The sequence below is a fragment of the Oncorhynchus mykiss genome, chromosome 7, assembly GCF_013265735.2.
Source record: "Oncorhynchus mykiss isolate Arlee chromosome 7, USDA_OmykA_1.1, whole genome shotgun sequence".
NCBI classification, from domain to species: Eukaryota; Metazoa; Chordata; class Actinopteri; order Salmoniformes; family Salmonidae; genus Oncorhynchus; species Oncorhynchus mykiss.
Window position 1 is genome coordinate 87710728 of NC_048571.1, and position 23783 is coordinate 87734510.

General features: G+C 45.8%; 1 protein-coding gene across 2 annotated transcripts in view; it reads right to left on the bottom strand.

Moving 5' to 3' along the window:
• LOC110528679 (filamin-B) overlaps window positions 1-23783 on the bottom strand; it is a 113439-nt gene that overhangs the window by 26167 nt on the left and 63489 nt on the right. Inside the window, exons 20-30 of one of the 2 annotated variants that reach the window (XM_036984305.1) lie at window positions 22312-22452; window positions 21853-22033; window positions 20945-21118; window positions 20689-20851; window positions 18145-18305; window positions 17199-17366; window positions 15374-15497; window positions 14447-14600; window positions 2314-2503; window positions 1605-1852; window positions 875-958 (exon numbers count right to left, since the gene is read on the bottom strand). In XM_036984305.1, the coding sequence (XP_036840200.1) occupies window positions 875-958; window positions 1605-1852; window positions 2314-2503; window positions 14447-14600; window positions 15374-15497; window positions 17199-17366; window positions 18145-18305; window positions 20689-20851; window positions 20945-21118; window positions 21853-22033; window positions 22312-22452 (1788 nt within the window). The remainder of the gene's footprint in view (window positions 1-874; window positions 959-1604; window positions 1853-2313; window positions 2504-14446; window positions 14601-15373; window positions 15498-17198; window positions 17367-18144; window positions 18306-20688; window positions 20852-20944; window positions 21119-21852; window positions 22034-22311; window positions 22453-23783) is intronic. The other variant, XM_036984306.1, reaches the window with a different exon arrangement.

Consider the following 23783-nt stretch of genomic DNA (forward strand, 5'->3'; position numbering starts at 1 on the left):
AGATAACGCAAATGGGACACCCGTTTCTCCAGTGTACGATCAGAGAGCGGTAGAATATTAGCCCAAAGAAACAGTCATCAGCCATTACACATGAACAGCAATTTCCTATTAATATGATGAGAGAGAATATGGAGTCATTCAGTGACATTTATGAAGTTGGGGAGGGAGAGAAGGACACCATGAGAGAGGGAGGGTCAGAGGGAGGGAGGCATGGAGGGAGAGAAGGACATGGTGAGAGAGGGTGATCATTCAGTGTCAGGGATCAGAGATAATTCAGAGGCGCAGGGACAGCCAGAGGGAGGAAGGGAGGCATGGAGGGAGGGTCAGAGGGAGGCATGGAGGGAGGGAGGGTCCGAGGGAGGCATGGATGAATCTCCTTGAGGTGCAGTTCAGGCTGGGTGTGACAGAAGGATGGATAGAGGTGTTTCTCTACTCTGTTCCCAGGGCTGGAAGGAAGGAAGGAAGGAAGGAAGGAAGGGGGATAGAGTTGTTTCTCTACTCTGTACCCAGGACTGGAAGGAAGGAAGGAAGGAAGGAAGGAAGTAAGGAAGGGAGATGGATAGAGTTGTTTCTCTACTCTGTACCCAGGACTGGAAGGAAGGAAGGAAGGAAGGAAGGAAGGAAGGAAGGAAGGAAGGAAGGAAGGAAGGAAGGAAGGAAGGAAGGAAGATGGATAGAGTTGTTTCTCTACTCTGTACCCAGGGCTGGAAGGAAGGAAGGAAGGAAGGAAGGAAGGAAGGAAGGAAGGAAGGAAGGAAGGAAGGAAGGAAGGAAGATGGATAGAGTTGTTTCTCTACTCTGTACCCAGGGCTGGAAGGAAGGAAGGAAGGAAGGAAGGAAGGAAGATGGATAGAGGCGTTTCTCTACTCTGTACCCAGGGCTGGAATCCGGCGGCTCCAGGAGCAGCTGACTGCTGATTGGCTGACTGTTGCTGCATCATTGGATCCTCATCAGTCGCCTGGGGAATCACAACCATGTCAGGTTTCACACACAATCTAAAAAGACATGATCTTTAGATCACCATCACAACTGAAACAGGATCCAAAATGTCTGCACAGGATCAGACAAAGATACAGGGATGCATTTTCATAACATATTAGAGCATACATTCCACAACCCTGCATCCCCCCCGGCAGCATCCTTCCACTACCCTGCACCCCCCCCCGGCAGCATCCTTCCACGACCCTGCATCCCCCCCGGCAGCATCCTTCCACTACCCTGCACCCCCCCCCGGCAGCATCCTTCCACTACCATGCATCCCCCCCGGCAGCATCCTTCCACTACCCTGCACCCCCCCCCCGGCAGCATCATTACACTACCCTGCACCCCCCCCCGGCAGCATCCTTCCACTACCCTGCACCACCCCCAACAGTCGAGTACCACCACCCCCAACAGTACAGTTCCACCACCCCCAACAGTACAGTACAGTTCCACCACCCTGCATCCCCCCCCAACAGTATAGTTCCACCACCCTGCATCCCCCCCCAACAGTATAGTTCCACCACCCTGCACCCCCCCCCCAACAGTATAGTTCCACCACCCTGCATTTCCCCCCCCCCCCCCCCCCCCCCCCAACAGTATAGTTCCACCATCCTGCATCTCACCATGACTTTGAAGGGGCTCTTGGGGACGTTCTCCCCTCCAAATCGTACGTATATGACATAGTTCCCGGGGGTCGGGGCGGTGTAGAAAATATCGAATGTTCCGTCCTCGTTCTGGATGACGTCAGCCTCCACCTCGGTCCCATCCGGCGTCACCACGATACATGTCACCTTCCCCTTCCCAGCTGCCTTAGCGTTCACCACAAAGCCCACTTCTTCCCCGACCGCGATGATGGGGGCGATGCCAGGACCTGGTAGGAATAAACAGATAAATAGACAAGTCTGGAGCAGAAAGCAAAACTGAAAAGCTCAGATGAACATCAGGCTGTTGTAATTGTGGAGAGATGCGTGTAGGATGTTATTCTAATGTACGTTGCACCCATTTGATTCTGTGTATCTATGTGGCAGCAGCAAAACCGTTTGTCCACGATACATCTCCCCCCCCGGGATAAGAAAGTATATCCTAACAGTGTGTAACGACACATTGGCTCAACACCGGTGCTAGGACTACAGACAGACCAATGTGTTTCCACCTTTGAGCCCAAAGAGGTCTGTAGTTAACATCGTTTCCTCTCCGCCAAAAACTAGCGAATAAAAAAAAATGTACATTTGCGGTGCTCCGTGATTGGATGAGCTTGAGGTCCAGAATGCAGGTCATATGTCGGACACCCATGACAACAGTATATTCCAAAGCACACGACGACTCGCTCACCTGTGACGGTGCATTTGCTGGCGTCTCCCGAGGACGTGGCTCTGACCCGGTAAGGCGAGGCAGGGATCTCATCTCCTCCGTACTTAATCACGATGGTGTACCGCCCCACCTTGTCGGGTACGTACGACACCAGATAGGTCCCGTCACGGTTGTCCTGGATACCAACCCTCTTCGGCTTCCCATCTTGGTCCTGAGAAAAACAAATGTTTCAGACCCATTATACACATGATCCTGCTTAATCAAATCAAATGTATTTATATAGCCCTTCTTACGTCGGCTGATGTCTCAAAGTGCTGTACAGAAAACCAGCCTAAAACCCCAAACAGCAAGGCAATGCAGGTGTAGAAGCACGGTGGCTAGGAAAAACTCCCTAAACTCCTTAACCCACCCAGTAATTAATTTGTCATCTTAATATTAAGCTCACTAGCAACTATTTTACAATCAAGATGTTTGATATGGCGTATATATGAAGCGCACAATTGGCCATGTCAAGTGTATAGGATGGCAAGCTACAACTTTAATGAGGACATTATTTACTGTTACTACTATACTTCCTGTTAGTTTACTACATGACTACCGGCAGCGAGTTCTATACTTCCTGTTAGTTTACTACATGACTACCGGCAGCGAGTTCTATACTTCCTGTTAGTTTACTACATGACTACCGGCAGCGAGTTCTATACTTCCTGTTAGTTTACTACATGACTACCAGCAGCGAGTTCTATACTTCCTGTTAGTTTACTACATGACTACTGGCAGGGAGTTCTATACTTCCTGTTAGTTTACTACATGACTACCGGCAGGGAGTACTATACTTCCTGTTAGTTTACTACATGACTACCGGCAGGGAGTTCTATACTTCCTGTTAGTTTACTACATGACTACCGGCAGGGAGTACTATACTTCCTGTTAGTTTACTACATGACTACCGGCAGGGAGTTCTATACTTCCTGTTAGTTTACTACATGACTACCGGCAGGGAGTTCTATACTTCCTGTTAGTTTACTACATGACTACCGGCAGGGAGTTCTATACTTCCTGTTAGTTTACTACATGACTACCGGCAGGGAGTTCTATACTTCCTGTTAGTTTACTACATGACTACTGGCAGGGAGTACTATACTTCCTGTTAGTTTACTACATGACTACCGGCAGGGAGTACTATACTTCCTGTTAGTTTACTACATGACTACTGGCAGGGAGTACTATACTTCCTGTTAGTTTACTACATGACTACCGGCAGGGAGTTCTATACTTCCTGTTAGTTTACTACATGACTACCGGCAGCGAGTTCTATACTTCCTGTTAGTTTACTACATGACTACCGGCAGGGAGTACTATACTTCCTGTTAGTTTACTACATGACTACCGGCAGGGAGTACTATACTTCCTGTTAGTTTACTACATGACTACCGGCAGCGAGTTCTATACTTCCTGTTAGTTTACTACATGACTACCGGCAGGGAGTTCTATACTTCCTGTTAGTTTACTACATGACTACCGGCAGGGAGTTCTATACTTCCTGTTAGTTTACTACATGACTACCGGCAGCGAGTTCTATACTTCCTGTTAGTTTACTACATGACTACCGGCAGGGAGTACTATACTTCCTGTTAGTTTACTACATGACTACTGGCAGGGAGTACTATACTTCCTGTTAGTTTACTACATGACTACTGGCAGGGAGTACTATACTTCCTGTTAGTTTACTACATGACTACCGGCAGGGAGTTCTATACTTCCTGTTAGTTTACTACATGACTACCGGCAGGGAGTACTATACTTCCTGTTAGTTTACTACATGACTACCGGCAGGGAGTACTATACTTCCTGTTAGTTTACTACATGACTACCGGCAGGGAGTTCTATACTTCCTGTTAGTTTACTACATGACTACCGGCAGGGAGTACTATACTTCCTGTTAGTTTACTACATGACTACTGGCAGGGAGTACTATACTTCCTGTTAGTTTACTACATGACTACCGGCAGGGAGTTCTATACTTCCTGTTAGTTTACTACATGACTACCGGCAGGGAGTTCTATACTTCCTGTTAGTTTACTACATGACTACCGGCAGCGAGTTCTATACTTCCTGTTAGTTTACTACATGACTACCGGCAGCGAGTTCTATACTTCCTGTTAGTTTACTACATGACTACCGGCAGCGAGTTCTATACTTCCTGTTAGTTTACTACATGACTACCGGCAGCGAGTTCTATACTTCCTGTTAGTTTACTACATGACTACCGGCAGCGAGTTCTATACTTCCTGTTAGTTTACTACATGACTACCGGCAGGGAGTTCTATACTTCCTGTTAGTTTACTACATGACTACTGGCAGGGAGTTCTATACTTCCTGTTAGTTTACTACATGACTACTGGCAGGGAGTACTATACTTCCTGTTAGTTTACTACATGACTACCGGCAGCGAGTTCTATACTTCCTGTTAGTTTACTACATGACTACCGGCAGCGAGTTCTATACTTCCTGTTAGTTTACTACATGACTACCGGCAGGGAGTACTATACTTCCTGTTAGTTTACTACATGACTACCGGCAGGGAGTTCTATACTTCCTGTTAGTTTACTACATGACTACCGGCAGGGAGTTCTATACTTCCTGTTAGTTTACTACATGACTACCGGCAGGGAGTACTATACTTCCTGTTAGTTTACTACATGACTACTGGCAGGGAGTACTATACTTCCTGTTAGTTTACTACATGACTACCGGCAGGGAGTTCTATACTTCCTGTTAGTTTACTACATGACTACCGGCAGGGAGTACTATACTTCCTGTTAGTTTACTACATGACTACCGGCAGGGAGTACTATACTTCCTGTTAGTTTACTACATGACTACCGGCAGGGAGTTCTATACTTCCTGTTAGTTTACTACATGACTACCGGCAGGGAGTACTATACTTCCTGTTAGTTTACTACATGACTACTGGCAGGGAGTACTATACTTCCTGTTAGTTTACTACATGACTACCGGCAGGGAGTTCTATACTTCCTGTTAGTTTACTACATGACTACCGGCAGGGAGTTCTATACTTCCTGTTAGTTTACTACATGACTACCGGCAGCGAGTTCTATACTTCCTGTTAGTTTACTACATGACTACCGGCAGGGAGTTCTATACTTCCTGTTAGTTTACTACATGACTACCGGCAGCGAGTTCTATACTTCCTGTTAGTTTACTACATGACTACCGGCAGGGAGTACTATACTTCCTGTTAGTTTACTACATGACTACCGGCAGCGAGTTCTATACTTCCTGTTAGTTTACTACATGACTACCGGCAGTGAGTTCTATACTTCCTGTTAGTTTACTACATGACTACCGGCAGCGAGTTCTATACTTCCTGTTAGTTTACTACATGACTACCGGCAGCGAGTTCTATACTTCCTGTTAGTTTACTACATGACTACCGGCAGGGAGTTCTATACTTCCTGTTAGTTTACTACATGACTACCGGCAGCGAGTTCTATACTTCCTGTTAGTTTACTACATGACTACCGGCAGGGAGTTCTATACTTCCTGTTAGTTTACTACATGACTACCGGCAGCGAGTTCTATACTTCCTGTTAGTTTACTACATGACTACCGGCAGGGAGTTCTATACTTCCTGTTAGTTTACTACATGACTACCGGCAGCGAGTTCTATACTTCCTGTTAGTTTACTACATGACTACCGGCAGCGAGTTCTATACTTCCTGTTAGTTTACTACATGACTACCGGCAGGGAGTACTATACTTCCTGTTAGTTTACTACATGACTACCGGCAGGGAGTTCTATACTTCCTGTTAGTTTACTACATGACTACCGGCAGGGAGTACTATACTTCCTGTTAGTTTACTACATGACTACCGGCAGGGAGTTCTATACTTCCTGTTAGTTTACTACATGACTACCGGCAGCGAGTTCTATACTTCCTGTTAGTTTACTACATGACTACCGGCAGCGAGTTCTATACTTCCTGTTAGTTTACTACATGACTACCGGCAGGGAGTACTATACTTCCTGTTAGTTTACTACATGACTACCGGCAGCGAGTTCTATACTTCCTGTTAGTTTACTACATGACTACCGGCAGCGAGTTCTATACTTCCTGTTAGTTTACTACATGACTACCGGCAGCGAGTTCTATACTTCCTGTTAGTTTACTACATGACTACCGGCAGGGAGTTCTATACTTCCTGTTAGTTTACTACATGACTACCGGCAGGGAGTTCTATACTTCCTGTTAGTTTACTACATGACTACCGGCAGGGAGTACTATACTTCCTGTTAGTTTACTACATGACTACCGGCAGCGAGTACTATACTTCCTGTTAGTTTACTACATGACTACCGGCAGGGAGTTCTATACTTCCTGTTAGTTTACTACATGACTACCGGCAGGGAGTTCTATACTTCCTGTTAGTTTACTACATGACTACCGGCAGGGAGTTCTATACTTCCTGTTAGTTTACTACATGACTACCGGCAGGGAGTACTATACTTCCTGTTAGTTTACTACATGACTACCGGCAGGGAGTACTATACTTCCTGTTAGTTTACTACATGACTACCGGCAGGGAGTACTATACTTCCTGTTAGTTTACTACATGACTACCGGCAGCGAGTTCTATACTTCCTGTTAGTTTACTACATGACTACCGGCAGGGAGTACTATACTTCCTGTTAGTTTACTACATGACTACCGGCAGCAAGTTCTATACTTCCTGTTAGTTTACTACATGACTACCGGCAGGGAGTACTATACTTCCTGTTAGTTTACTACATGACTACCGGCAGGGAGTACTATACTTCCTGTTAGTTTACTACATGACTACCGGCAGGGAGTACTATACTTCCTGTTAGTTTACTACATGACTACCGGCAGGGAGTACTATACTTCCTGTTAGTTTACTACATGACTACTGGCAGGGAGTACTATACTTCCTGTTAGTTTACTACATGACTACCGGCAGGGAGTACTATACTTCCTGTTAGTTTACTACATGACTACCGGCAGGGAGTTCTATACTTCCTGTTAGTTCACTACATGACTACCGGCAGCGAGTTCTATACTTCCTGTTAGTTTACTACATGACTACCGGCAGGGAGTACTATACTTCCTGTTAGTTTACTACATGACTACTGGCAGGGAGTACTATACTTCCTGTTAGTTTACTACATGACTACCGGCAGTGAGTTCTATACTTCCTGTTAGTTTACTACATGACTACTGGCAGGGAGTACTATACTTCCTGTTAGTTTACTACATGACTACCGGCAGGGAGTACTATACTTCCTGTTAGTTTACTACATGACTACCGGCAGGGAGTACTATACTTCCTGTTAGTTTACTACATGACTACTGGCAGGGAGTACTATACTTCCTGTTAGTTTACTACATGACTACCGGCAGGGAGTTCTATACTTCCTGTTAGTTTACTACATGACTACCGGCAGGGAGTTCTATACTTCCTGTTAGTTTACTACATGACTACTGGCAGGGAGTACTATACTTCCTGTTAGTTTACTACATGACTACCGGCAGGGAGTTCTATACTTCCTGTTAGTTTACTACATGACTACCGGCAGCGAGTTCTATACTTCCTGTTAGTTTACTACATGACTACCGGCAGGGAGTACTATACTTCCTGTTAGTTTACTACATGACTACCGGCAGGGAGTTCTATACTTCCTGTTAGTTTACTACATGACTACCGGCAGGGAGTACTATACTTCCTGTTAGTTTACTACATGACTACCGGCAGGGAGTTCTATACTTCCTGTTAGTTTACTACATGACTACCGGCAGCGAGTTCTATACTTCCTGTTAGTTTACTACATGACTACCGGCAGCGAGTTCTATACTTCCTGTTAGTTTACTACATGACTACCGGCAGGGAGTACTATACTTCCTGTTAGTTTACTACATGACTACCGGCAGCGAGTTCTATACTTCCTGTTAGTTTACTACATGACTACCGGCAGCGAGTTCTATACTTCCTGTTAGTTTACTACATGACTACCGGCAGCGAGTTCTATACTTCCTGTTAGTTTACTACATGACTACCGGCAGGGAGTTCTATACTTCCTGTTAGTTTACTACATGACTACCGGCAGGGAGTTCTATACTTCCTGTTAGTTTACTACATGACTACCGGCAGGGAGTACTATACTTCCTGTTAGTTTACTACATGACTACCGGCAGCGAGTACTATACTTCCTGTTAGTTTACTACATGACTACCGGCAGGGAGTTCTATACTTCCTGTTAGTTTACTACATGACTACCGGCAGGGAGTTCTATACTTCCTGTTAGTTTACTACATGACTACCGGCAGGGAGTTCTATACTTCCTGTTAGTTTACTACATGACTACCGGCAGGGAGTACTATACTTCCTGTTAGTTTACTACATGACTACCGGCAGGGAGTACTATACTTCCTGTTAGTTTACTACATGACTACCGGCAGGGAGTACTATACTTCCTGTTAGTTTACTACATGACTACCGGCAGCGAGTTCTATACTTCCTGTTAGTTTACTACATGACTACCGGCAGGGAGTACTATACTTCCTGTTAGTTTACTACATGACTACCGGCAGCAAGTTCTATACTTCCTGTTAGTTTACTACATGACTACCGGCAGGGAGTACTATACTTCCTGTTAGTTTACTACATGACTACCGGCAGGGAGTACTATACTTCCTGTTAGTTTACTACATGACTACCGGCAGGGAGTACTATACTTCCTGTTAGTTTACTACATGACTACCGGCAGGGAGTACTATACTTCCTGTTAGTTTACTACATGACTACTGGCAGGGAGTACTATACTTCCTGTTAGTTTACTACATGACTACCGGCAGGGAGTACTATACTTCCTGTTAGTTTACTACATGACTACCGGCAGGGAGTTCTATACTTCCTGTTAGTTCACTACATGACTACCGGCAGCGAGTTCTATACTTCCTGTTAGTTTACTACATGACTACCGGCAGGGAGTACTATACTTCCTGTTAGTTTACTACATGACTACTGGCAGGGAGTACTATACTTCCTGTTAGTTTACTACATGACTACCGGCAGTGAGTTCTATACTTCCTGTTAGTTTACTACATGACTACTGGCAGGGAGTACTATACTTCCTGTTAGTTTACTACATGACTACCGGCAGGGAGTACTATACTTCCTGTTAGTTTACTACATGACTACCGGCAGGGAGTACTATACTTCCTGTTAGTTTACTACATGACTACTGGCAGGGAGTACTATACTTCCTGTTAGTTTACTACATGACTACCGGCAGGGAGTTCTATACTTCCTGTTAGTTTACTACATGACTACCGGCAGGGAGTTCTATACTTCCTGTTAGTTTACTACATGACTACTGGCAGGGAGTACTATACTTCCTGTTAGTTTACTACATGACTACTGGCAGGGAGTACTATACTTCCTGTTAGTTTACTACATGACTACCGGCAGCGAGTTCTATACTTCCTGTTAGTTTACTACATGACTACTGGCAGGGAGTTCTATACTTCCTGTTAGTTTACTACATGACTACCGGCAGCGAGTTCTATACTTCCTGTTAGTTTACTACATGACTACCGGCAGGGAGTTCTATACTTCCTGTTAGTTTACTACATGACTACCGGCAGGGAGTTCTATACTTCCTGTTAGTTTACTACATGACTACCGGCAGGGAGTTCTATACTTCCTGTTAGTTTACTACATGACTACTGGCAGGGAGTACTATACTTCCTGTTAGTTTACTACATGACTACTGGCAGGGAGTACTATACTTCCTGTTAGTTTACTACATGACTACTGGCAGGGAGTACTATACTTCCTGTTAGTTTACTACATGACTACCGGCAGGGAGTACTATACTTCCTGTTAGTTTACTACATGACTACCGGCAGCGAGTTCTATACTTCCTGTTAGTTTACTACATGACTACCGGCAGCGAGTTCTATACTTCCTGTTAGTTTACTACATGACTACCGGCAGGGAGTACTATACTTCCTGTTAGTTTACTACATGACTACCGGCAGCGAGTTCTATACTTCCTGTTAGTTTACTACATGACTACCAGCAGCGAGTTCTATACTTCCTGTTAGTTTACTACATGACTACCGGCAGGGAGTACTATACTTCCTGTTAGTTTACTACATGACTACCGGCAGCGAGTTCTATACTTCCTGTTAGTTTACTACATGACTACTGGCAGGGAGTACTATACTTCCTGTTAGTTTACTACATGACTACCGGCAGGGAGTACTATACTTCCTGTTAGTTTACTACATGACTACCGGCAGGGAGTACTATACTTCCTGTTAGTTTACTACATGACTACTGGCAGGGAGTACTATACTTCCTGTTAGTTTACTACATGACTACCGGCAGGGAGTTCTATACTTCCTGTTAGTTTACTACATGACTACCGGCAGCGAGTTCTATACTTCCTGTTAGTTTACTACATGACTACTGGCAGGGAGTTCTATACTTCCTGTTAGTTTACTACATGACTACCGGCAGCGAGTTCTATACTTCCTGTTAGTTTACTACATGACTACCGGCAGGGAGTTCTATACTTCCTGTTAGTTTACTACATGACTACCGGCAGGGAGTTCTATACTTCCTGTTAGTTTACTACATGACTACCGGCAGGGAGTTCTATACTTCCTGTTAGTTTACTACATGACTACTGGCAGCGAGTACTATACTTCCTGTTAGTTTACTACATGACTACCGGCAGCGAGTTCTATACTTCCTGTTAGTTTACTACATGACTACTGGAAGTGAGTATTATATTTAGTGTTAGCAATCTAGCTAATGTGTTTTGAGTTCTCACTTCCTCGTGTGGTCAATTAACCCCCAAAATAACCCACAAATAACCCACATCAATATCTTGAATCATTCATTCTTGGAATGATATTTTTAAAAAAAGAGACATCACAGTCGTGTATTAGTCGAAAGCAAATAACTTGTTTTTGTTTTGCGCGACGCCGCAGAAAGGAATTGGTTCGACCAAAACAATCTGGTGGCACCAACTGGGGGAAAAAAAAGTTTGTGTCACTGGTTGAACTGAGGAAAATGTTTGTGTCACTGGTTGAACTGAGGAAAATGTTTGTGTCACTGGTTGAACTGAGGAAAATGTTTGTGTCACTGGTTGAACTGAGGAAAATGTTTGTCTGGAGTCCTGGCATGGGGTGTGTTGTTTAATCTGCTGTTGAGTAATGTGTTCTTCTGCCAATTGGCTGGGGAAAAAATCATGTGATAGGGTGTTATGCAGAACAATCTGTTGGTAGGACAAGGACAATGCAGGCCTGAGAACATAGAAGTCAGTGATTCATTCTTATTAGGTTAAATGAGGCAACACAGATGTAATTAAAATGAAAGTGAATTTAAAAAAAATAGCTCACTTATTATTAAAATAACAAAATATTTTTAGTCAAATTGACTAAGACTAAATATATATAGTAATGTATTTGTCCCAAAAGTACAAGTAGCAGCTGATTACTATGTGAATAGGGCGTAGGGCTGTAGGATGAAGTGGTGTTTCCACATAGATACAATATAGTTAGTCACCTGTGGAGGTAACCACTGCATTAGACTCCATTCCATGAACAAAATGGCTTCATTTCAGTCCTCTTCCTTCCTACCTACGCTGTAAGTGTGAACGTGGTAATAATGTTCATTGTTTAAAAAAAAAAAGATTTGCCGTTGTCTTCGTGGGATGAGTCATCCAACGCAGTGGTCCCTCACAACTACACAGCTCATAAAAATAAAGGGGACACTAAAATAACACATCCTAGATCAGAATGAATGAAATATTCTTATTAAATACTTTTTTCTTTACATAGTTGAATGTGCTGACACACAAAATCACACAAAAATTATCAATGGAAATGGAAATCAAATTTATCAACCCATGGAGGTCTGGATTTGGAGTCACACTCAAAATTAAAGTGGAAAACCACACTACAGGCTGATCCAACTTTGATGTAATGTCCTTAAAACAAGTCAAAATGAGGCTCAGTAGTGTGTGTGGCCTCCACGTGCCTGTATGACCTCCCTACAACGCCTGGGCATGCTCCTGATGAGGTGGCGGATGGTCTCCTGAGGGATCTCCTCCCAGACCTGGACTAAAGCATCTGACAACTCCTGGACAGTCTGTGGTGCAACGTGGCGTTGGTGGATGGAGCGAGACATGATGTCCCAGATGTGCTCAATTGGATTCAGGTCTGGGGAACGGGCGGGCCAGTCCATAGCATCAATGCCTTCCTCTTGCTGGAACTGCTGACACTCCAGCCACATGAGGTTTAGCATTGTCTTGCATTAGGAGGAACCCAGGGCCAACCGCACCAGCATATGGTCTCACAAGGGGTCTGAGGATCTCATCTCAGTACCTAATGGCAGTCACGCTACCTCTGGCGAGCACATGGAGGGCTGTGAGGCCCCCCAAAGAAATGCCACCCCACACCATGACTGACCCACTGCCAAACCGGTCATGCTGGAGGATGTTGCAGGCAGCAGAACGTTCTCCACGGCATCTGTCACATGTGCTCAGTGTGAACCTGCTTATCTGTGAAGAGCACAGGGCACCAGTGGCGAATTTGCCAATCTTGGTGTTCTCTGGCAAATGCCAAACGTCCTGCACGGTGTTGGGCTGTAAGCACAACTCCCACCTGTGGACGTCGGGTCCTCATACCACCCTCATGGAGTCTGCTCAAACGGTCAGAAACAGACACTTGCACATTTGTGGCCTGCTGGAGGTCATTTTGCAGGGCTCTGGCAGTGCTCCTTCTGCTCCTCCTTGCACAAAGGCGGAGGTAGCGGTCCTGCTGATGGGTTGTTGCCCTCCTACGGCCTCCTCCACGTCTCCTGATGTACTGGCCTGTCTCCTGGTAGCGCCTCCATGCTCTGGACACTACGCTGACAGACACAGCAAACCTTCTTGCCACAGCTCGCATTGATGTGCCATCCTGGATGAGCTGCACTACCTGAGCCACTTGTGTGGGTTGTAGACTCCGTCTCATGCTACCACTAGAGTGAAAGCACCGCCAGCATTCAAGTGACCAAAACATCAGCCAGGAAGCATAGGAACTGAGAAGTGGTCTGTGGTCACCACCTGTAGAACCACTCCTTTATTGGGGGTGTCTTGCTAATTGCCTATAATTTCCACCTGTTGTCTATTCCATTTGCACAACAGCATGTGAAATGTATTGTCAATCAGTGTTTCTTCCTAAGTGGACAGTTTGATTTCACAGAAGTGTGATTGACTTGGAGTTACATTGTGTTGTTTAAGTGTTCCCTTTATTTTTTTGAGCAGTGTACATTCTGTGTGAAAAGACGACACTTCTTCCTACAGCCCCGTTCAGTACGAACATACAGGAAACTATAACGTAAAGTAGAACGTGAGAGAAGACCAAGAGGATGTTGGTGTTTTAGGCATTACTCTTTAAAGACACTGACGTTACTACACATTCACATAGTAATAAGCTACATGTATTATTACTAAGTACCTTCCTTCCTTGGTTCCTACTTCCTTCTCGTGTTTAAGACTAAATTGTTCCTACATATTTAGTGTTTATTTACCAGGCTGTAAAATGGAGGGTTACCGGGACCATCCATAGAGCAGTGCTACTGACCGTCTACGGTTACCGGGACCATCCATAGAGCAGTGCTACTGACCGTCTACGGTTACCAGGACCATCCATAGAGCAGTGCTACTGACCGTCTACGGTTACCGGGACCATCCATAGAGCAGTGCTACTGACCGTCTACGGTTACCTGGCAACAGAAAGTCCCACCTCAAACCTCAGTGGACCCTTGGGGAGGGTTGGTAGACAGAAAAGGTTGGTTTGGCCGGTGATCCATTCAAAGGAGCACAACACCAAGAGAGATTTGGTTTCTCTACTGTCAACAGGATAATCAATGTAACCGCCGCCTGGCTGTCCCCCGCCCCCCCGACCACCACCTAGACACTAGCCGTCTGGCTGTTCGCCCCCCACCTAGACACTAGCCGTCTGGCTGTTCGCCCCCCCCCACTAGCCGTTATAGTTTTCTCGAAAGTCCAGCCTGATTCGAGAACCACAATTCAACCCTCAGTTGAACTCACTGTGATCTGGACGGATAGTTGTCCCTCTCCTGCGTCCTTGGCATCGATGGTGAACTCCACTGGAAAGCTGGCTGGCACTCCGGTGGTTAGACCTGGACCACTAGCCACCACCTTACTGGCATCATGGGTAGGCAGCACTCGCAGCTTGAAGGGACTGGACAAGGAAGTAAACGATAATAAAACTGGAGGAATCTAGAAGGGTGTCACAGGTAGGGTCTAGAATTAAGGTGGAAACATTTAACGGGGGATCGGTAACTTTCATTTAAAAAATACCCACATTGAAAAACGGTTCTGTCCGGTGACTGACCTGTCTATACTGACAGAACCGTGCCTGACTGTCCGGTGACTGACCTGTCTATACTGACAGAACCGTGCCTGACTGTCCGATGACTGACCTGTCTATACTGACAGAACCGTGCCTGACTGTCCGATGACTGACCTGCCACGGTTCTGTCTGGTGGCCGTCCTGATAGTCGGGCCTAGGGCACGGTTCTGTCTGGTGGCCGTCCTGATAGTCGGGCCTAGGGGATGGTTCTGTCCGATGACTGACCTGGCTATACTGATAGAAGCGTGCCTGACTGTCCGGTGACTGACCTGCCTATACACGAAGAAAGATGTGTTTGTGTTCTCGGAAGAACAGCAACTAAAAATCGCTCTCTGTTCCAACATACTGAACCTTAGTAGTCAAGGAATATTACTCACGTGAAGTTTTAGGATTATTTTTAAGAAAAAGAAAATAAAGTTTAAAATGTTAACTGCCCATTTGATTTTCCTAGACATTTCACAGGGAAAACTCTGGGATCACAGGGGGCATGTGATCACAATAGAGGTTTATCTGCTGTAATACCTGTGGCTAAAGAATTAACAGACAACCATCTCAAAAACACACTGTACTCTATGTAACCGAGTCAAGATCAGTGAGTTTACCTGCGTGTGATCTCCTCGTCAGCGTACTTGACCACTACAGAGTAGGGTCCCTCCACTGAAGGGGTGTAGGCTACAGTGTGTGTTCCATCTCCGTTGTTCGTCACCTCCACCGGCTCAGCCACACCTGAGAACACACACACACACACACCTGACATCAGGACAGGACCGACCCTTAGTCGTACCGGAAATGGAAAATATTAGTATTGAACACAATAAAGTTGTATTGAATAACATAAAATAAATACAAAAGTATGTGGACACCCGTTCAAATGAATTGATTCGGCTATTTTAACCAGTTGCTGACAGGTGTGAAACAAAGAACATTGGGAATAGAAAGGCCTAAACGTGGCACTGTCATAGGATGTCACGTTTCCAAACAAGTCAGTTCGTGACGAAATTGAGCCACGAAGTAGTAGGCCACACAAGCTCACAGAACGGGACGGGCCAGTGTTGAAGAGTGTAGTGGGATTAAAATCGCTACCGCGTTCCAAACTGCCTGTGGAAGCAACGTCAGCAGAAGAGCTGTTCGCCGGGAGCGTCATGGCTGACGCAGCCGCACACAAGCCTAAGATCACCATGCGCAACGCCAAGCGTCGGCTGGACGGGTGTAAAGCTCAACGCCATTAGACTCTGGAGCAGTGGAAAAGCGTTCTCTGGAGTGATCAATCATGTGTCACCATTTGGCAGTTCGACGGCCGAATCTGGGTTTGGCGGGTGGCAGGAGAACACGACCTCACCAAATGAGTGCCAACTACAGTTCGGTGGCGGGAGAATAATGGTCTCTTAAAGCTACATTATACATTGACATTCTAGACGATTCTGTACTTCCAACTTTGTGGCAACAGTTTGGGGAAGACCCTTTCCAGTTTCAGCATGACAATACCTCCAAGCACAAAGCGAAGCCCATACAGAAATTGTTTGAGAACCAAACCTGACCTCAATCCCACGAATTGGCACACCGACAGCAAGCCAGACCTAACCGCTCAAAATCAGTGCCCGACCTGCAGCAATGTTCCTACATCTAGTGGAAAGCTTTCCCAGAAGAGTGGAGGCTGTTATAGCAGCAATGTTCCAACATCTAGTGGAAAGCCTTCCCAGAAGAGTGGAGGCTGTTATAGCAGCAATGTGCAATCATCTAGTGGAAAGCCTTCCCATTAGAGTGGAGGTTGTTATAGCAGCAATGTGCAATCATCTAGTGGAAAGCCTTCCCAGAAGAGTGGAGGTTGTTATAGCAGCAATGTTCCAACATCTAGTGGAAAGCCTTCCCAGGAGAGTGGAGGCTGTTATAGCAGCAATGTGCAATCATCTAGTGGAAAGCCTTCCCAGAAGAGTGGAGGTTGTTATAGCAGCAATGTTCAATCATCTAGTGGAAAGCCTTCCCAGAAGAGTGGAGGCTGTTGTAGCAGCTAAGGGGGACCAACTCCATATTAATGCCCATGGTTTTACAATGAGATGTTCGACAAGCAGGTGTCCACGTACGTTTCGCAGATGTTAAGAACAAGTTCTCATTTACTGGCCTACCTGGTTAAATAACGGTGAAATACAAGTGTACTGTAAGTATTCACACCCCTGAGACCGACTTTATAAGATAGAAAAAGGTGTAGAATTGCTGAAAATGAGCTTTTAAAACAGCAGAACAATTCTCTGCCGCGTGCAAATGTGTTGCTGTCGACGCCACAAGTCTTTCTGGGTAAATTCCCCATCAACGCCTGTTCCCTGTCATCTCTTACAACTAACAGAAATAAAACTAATCCAGTCTGACATTTGGGGTGCTGTGACAGCCACAGAGAGAGGGGCCACCACACACACTGAATCAAACCCTCACCTTTCGGTGCAGTGACGGCTACAGACAGCGGAGCCACCCCGGCCTTGCTGCAGTCCACAGTAAAGGATTGTGGGATATTGGCGCGGACCCCTGAGCTCACGCCGGGTCCTGAGATCTTCACCTTGCTGGGATCAACCATGTCCTTCACTGGTACCTTGAATGGACTGCCTGATGGACAGAGAGAGAGAGTTAGATACACTGACAGCTGGCCTTGGAATTAACCTTAATTTAACCAGGCAAGTCAGTTAAGAACAAATTCTTATTTTCAATGACGGCCTAGGAACAGTGGGTTAACTGCCTTGTTCAGGGTCAGAACGACAGATTTGTACCTTGTCAGCTCGGGGATTTGAACGCCCTAACCACTAGGCTACCCTGCCGCCCCTACGCCCTAACCACTAGGCTACCCTGCCGCCCCTACGCCCTAACCACTAGGCTACCCTGCCGCCCCTACGCCCTAACCACTAGGCTACCCTGCCGCCCCTACGCCCTAACCACTAGGCTACCCTGCCGCCCCTACGCCCTAATCACTAGGCTACGCTGCCGCCCCTACGCCCTAGCCACTAGGCTACCCTGCCGCCCCTACGCTCTAACCACTAGGCTACCCTGCCGCCCCTACGCTCTAACCACTAGGTTACCTGCCACCCCTACACTAACCACTAGGTTACCTGCCACCCCTACACTAACCACTAGGCTACCCTGCCGCCCCTACGCCCTAACCACTAGGCTACCCTGCCACCACTAGGCTACCCTGCCGCCCCTACGCCCTAACCACTAGGCTACCCTGCCGCCCCTACGCCCTAACCACTAGGTTACCTGCCACCCCTACACTAACCACTAGGCTACCTGCCACCCTGTTATTTGAGTCAGCCATGCAGTGCTAGGACAACAACCACATGTTGACCCAGGGGGGAGGCATTAGGGAAACCCTGTAGTAGAGTCTAGTTACCTGGGATGTGTTTTCCTCCATACGTGATGTTAACGTCATACAGGCCTGGGACGAATGGGATGTACTCTACGTTACAGCTGCCGTCCTTATTGTCTTTACAGGACATCTTAGACTCCGATGGGCCCTCGACTGTGATGCCCAGGCCTCCGATACCTGCCCCTCTGGGAAAAACACACAGGATTAGAGCAGACTACTGTATTAAATGGTGCAGGTCAGACAGGATTAGAGCAGACTACTGTATTAATGGTAGTCAGACAGGATTAGAGCAGACTACTGTATTAATGATAGTCAGCAGACAGGATTAGAGCAGACTACTGTATTAATGGTGCAGGTCAGACAGGATTAGAGCAGACTACTGTATTAATGATAGTCAGCAGACAGGATTAGAGCAGACTACTGTATTAATGGTAGACAGACAGGATTAGAGCAGACTACTGTATTAATGGTAGACAGACAGGATTAGAGCAGACTACTGTATTAATGGTGCAGGTCAGACAGGATTAGAGCAGACTACTGTATTAATGGTGCAGGTCAGACAGGATTAGAGCAGACTACTGTATTAATGGTGCAGGTCAGACAGGATTAGAGCAGACTACTGTATTAATGGTGCAGGTCAGACAGGATTAGAGCAGACTACTGTATTAATGGTAGTCGTCAGACAGGATTAGAGCAGACTACTGTATTAATGGTGCAGGTCAGACAGGATTAGAGCAGACTACTGTATTAATGGTGCAGGTCAGACAGGATTAGAGCAGACTACTGTATTAATGATAGTCAGCAGACAGGATTAGAGCAGACTACTGTATTAATGGTAGACAGACAGGATTAGAGCAGACTACTGTATTAATGGTAGTCAGACAGGATTAGAGCAGACTACTGTATTAATGGTGCAGGTCAGACAGGATTAGAGCAGACTACTGTATTAATGGTGCAGGTCAGACAGGATTAGAGCAGACTACTGTATTAATGGTAGTCGTCAGACAGGATTAGAGCAGACTACTGTATTAATGGTGCAGGTCAGACAGGATTAGAGCAGACTACTGTATTAATGGTAGTCAGACAGGATTAGAGCAGACTACTGTATTAATGGTGCAGGTCAGACAGGATTAGAGCAGACTACTGTATTAGTGGTAGACAGACAGGATTAGAGCAGACTACTGTATTAATGGTAGTCGTCAGACAGGATTAGAGCAGACTACTGTATTAATGGTGCAGGTCAGACAGGATTAGAGCAGACTACTGTATTAATGGTGCAGGTCAGACAGGATTAGAGCAGACTACTGTATTAATGGTGCAGGTCAGACAGGATTAGAGCAGACTACTGTATTAATGGTGCAGGTCAGACAGGATTAGAGCAGACTACTGTATTAATGGTGCAGGTCAGACAGGATTAGAGCAGACTACTGTATTAATGGTGCAGGTCAGACAGGATTAGAGCAGACTACTGTATTAATGGTGCAGGTCAGACAGGATTAGAGCAGACTACTGTATTAATGGTGCAGGTCAGACAGGATTAGAGCAGACTACTGTATTAATGGTGCAGGTCAGACAGGATTAGAGCAGACTACTGTATTAATGGTGCAGGTCAGACAGGATTAGAGCAGACTACTGTATTAATGGTAGACATCAACAGGACTGTTGTGGGGCAGGACGAGAGCCTCAAGCTTTTCAGTGTCCACATCACTAAGGAGCTATCATGGTCCACACACATACTAACACAGTTGTAAAGAGAGCAACAAAGGCTCTTCCCCCTCAGTAGACTGAACAGATTTGGCATGGGTCCTCGGTTCTACAGCTGCACCATCGAGAGCATCCTGACCGGTTGCATCATGGCCTGGTATGGCAACAGCTCGACCCCCGAACACAAGGCACTACAGAGGGTAGTGCGAACGGCCCAGTACATCACTGGGGCCAAGCTTCCTGCTTCCTGCTCCAGGACCTCTATACTAGGCGGCGTCAGAGGAAGGCCCTAATTTTTTTTGTCCAAGACCCCAGTCATAGTCTGTTCTCACGGCAAGCAGAACTGATGCATCAAGTCCGGAAACTACACACTGAACAGCTTCTATCCCCAAGCTATAGGACTACTAATATAGTTGAACTCTATTGACTCATCGCATACGTTGCGGTTCATTATCTATCCTATTGCCTAGTCACATGTACATATCCACCTCATTTACCTCATACCCCCAACACATCCACTCCGTACCGGTACCCTGTGTATGCAGCCATGTTGTCGTTAATCGTTGTGTATTTATTCCTTGTGTCATTTAAAAATGTAATCTCTGCATTGTTGGAAAGGGTTTGTAAGTGAGCATTCCAATGTTAGTATACACCTGTTATTTACAAAGAATGTGACAAACGTGATTTAAGACCGGGTTGAACCAAACCACTGAACTAATACGCAAGTCAAGTTTCCCCTGTTGATCAGTGCCGTCATACCTGGGTTCATTAAACACCAAACAGGAGAAAAGGTTTTAAAAAGACGATGAATGAACATCGCTCCCTCCATCATGTCTTAAGACATGAACATGTGTGTGTACCTACCTGGTGATGATGGAGAAGTTGTTGGGGGCCTCTGTGATGGCCTCCTGGAGCCCGGGGCCCTTAGCCAGAACCCTGGTAGGATCACAGCCCTCCTCTACCCCCACCTGGAAGGGACTCTTCGGGACCGGAGACTCATCGTACAGCACCTCCACAGCATGGACTCCTAGGAGATCAGAGAGATGTCATCCATTTGGACAACCAACCACACAAATCTATTCATAACCCTTTTTACGTCAACAGGCAGACGTTTCTTTACCGTTTTCAAAGGGCGTGTACTCAATGCCATAGGTCCCGTCCGCCTTGTCAGTGACCATACAGTCAGTCATGGCACCAGAGGGATTTCTGACCTGGGCTTTGATGTGGTCACCTCCCTTCTTAGTCAGAGACCTGGCATCTACTGTGAACTCCGTAGTAGCTTCCCGGAACAATGCTGGAGAGAAATTAAATGAAATAAATAGTTAATTTTGGTCGACTCATTTCCAAGTCATGTTGAGCTTTTGTTGACTTTGTTTCCCCCCCCCCCCCCCCCACACAAAAAAAAAAAAAAACCTGCTCTCCATCCAGGGGTGCTACTCCACAGCTGGCCCAGTGCTTTTCAACATCTGGTGTATTTGTGTGGGGGTTGTTAACTTGGCATCCCCACCAGCCTCACCAACTGCCCCTTTGAACTCTAATAGGGCTTTCATTGAGGCAGCAGTGGTGACGTGATGTTCCTTATGTCACTGCTCTGAGGTGAGGTAATGGTTTTATAGACTTCACTGTTCAACCGTTAGAGCGTTAGAGCGTTATTCAGAAGCCCGAGATGCTTCTAGAAACGCTCCCATTTCTTCTTGACAAAGCAATGTTCGCCACCACACAAAAGGGCTCCTGGTGTCATGTTAACCCGGCAAACAGCAGTTGTGGTCGATCAGAATGAAGATGAGTCACTTTCAGTTGGAGTAGGTTGTACCCAGAGGGACAATAAAGTGGATCATCTCCTACAGTTACCCAGGTTAAAGACAAGCGACACGATACAATACACTGGGTTTCATGAGTTTGCTTCTCAGTGCCACTCTAAAAATAAAAAAAACACACTTTGTATGTCAACAGTTGTCACAAAGTGCTTTATAGAAAAGTGCTTTATACACCACAAAGAGCAACAGAGTGTCTGTAAATAAACTCTACCTTGTCCCTCCACTCCGGGGCCAAACACCTGGATTCTGGATGTGTCCACTGCAGGGTCGACCATCACCTTGGCAGGGAACCCGGGCGTCGCCTTGCCTCCGTACTTCAGTAGCAGGGTGTACATCCCAGCGGTCAGGGGCACGTAGGTCACTGTGTAGGTGCCATCTTTGTTGTCGATCACCTGAATGAATTAATAATTTAAAAAATGAAAAAACTATTGAAGGGGATTTGTACCTGTAAGCACATTAGTTAGCTTACAACTAAGCTTTTCTATGGAGATTGATATGCAGGACTTCTAAGAAAAATGGACTACTTCAAGAGTCAACAACAAACAGGTTAATAACGCTAGAGTAAGTAGGGTTCCTACCATCATATGAGCAGTTCAATTAAGCAATTTATATTTCTCTAAATATTTAATATTCCAATTTGTTAAGATCACCACTCTCCCATGGTACACACCTCAGTCTTCGCCTTATTGTTGCCAGAGTCAGAGGCAGCGTCCAGGGTGAGTTGACCCGGTCCAGCCCTGGAACAATCCACATTCACCACACTGACCTCTCCCACCTTGGCCCTCTTCAGCCCCGAGCCAGATGCCACCACCTGACAGAATGACATTTAGGAGTTATTTCGTCATTTAGCAGGCACCCTTATCCAGAGGGAGTTGACTACAATAAGGGCTTTCAACATCAGTACTCATATTGGTTTTTTACTTGTAATGAATGATAAATCAGTCTTCCTAAACATCAGTACAATCGAAACAGTACTAGCAAGAAAAATAAATATGATAAAAACGAGTTCAACAGTATAGTGTTATAAGTCCCAGGATGGTGATTGCTATCCGGCGTGAAGGAGGGATGTGTGAGTACACACTTAATTTGGAAAGTATTCAGACCACTTGACTGTTTCCACATTTTTTGTTAGGTTACAGCCTTAGTCCAAAATAGATTACATCTTTTCTTCCCCCTCAAATCAATCTACACATGATACCCCCCCATAATGACTTCACAATACCCCATAACAGCAAAGTGAAAACAGGTTTAGGCATTTTTTTTTTTTTTAAAGAAACAGAAACCCCTAATTTACATTAGTATTCAGACCTTTTGCTATGAGACTCTAAATTGAGCTCAGGTGCATCCTGTTTCCATTGGTCATCCTTGAGATGTTTCTACAACTGGATTGGAGTCCACCTGTGGTAAATTCAATTGATTGGACATGATTTGGAAATGTACACATCTGTCTATATAAGGTCCCAGAGTTGACAGTACATGTCAGAGCAGAAACTAAGCCATTAGGTTGAATGAATTGTCCATAGAGCTCCGAGACAGGATTGTGTCGAGGCACAGATCTGGGGAAGGGTACCAAAAAATGTCTGCAGCATTGAAGGTGCACAATAAGTGGCCTCCATCTTAACTGGAATAAGTTTGGAACCACCAAGACTCTTCTTAGAGCCCACTTGGAGTTTGCCAAAAGGCACCTAAAGGACTTTCAGACCATGAGATATAAGATTCTCTGGTCTGATGAAACCAAGATTGAACTCCTTGGCCTGAATACCAAGCTTGACGTCTAAAGGAAACCTGGCACCATCCCTACGGTGAACCATGGTGGTGGCAGCATCATGCTGTGGGGATGTTTTGCAATGGCAGGGACTAGACGACTAGCCTTTTAAGTGTGCTCTCTCTAATTCTCTCTTTCTCTCTCTCGGAGGACCTGAGCCCTAGGACCATGCCCCAGGACTACTTGACATGACTCCTTGCTGTCCCCAGTCCACCTGGCCGTGCTGCTGCTCCAGTTTCAACTGTTCTGCCTTATTAATATTATTTGACCATGCTGGTCATTTATGAACATTTGAACATCTTGGCCATGTTCTGTTATAATCTCCACCCGGCACAGCCAGAAGAGGACTGGCCACCCCACATAGCCTGGTTCCTCTC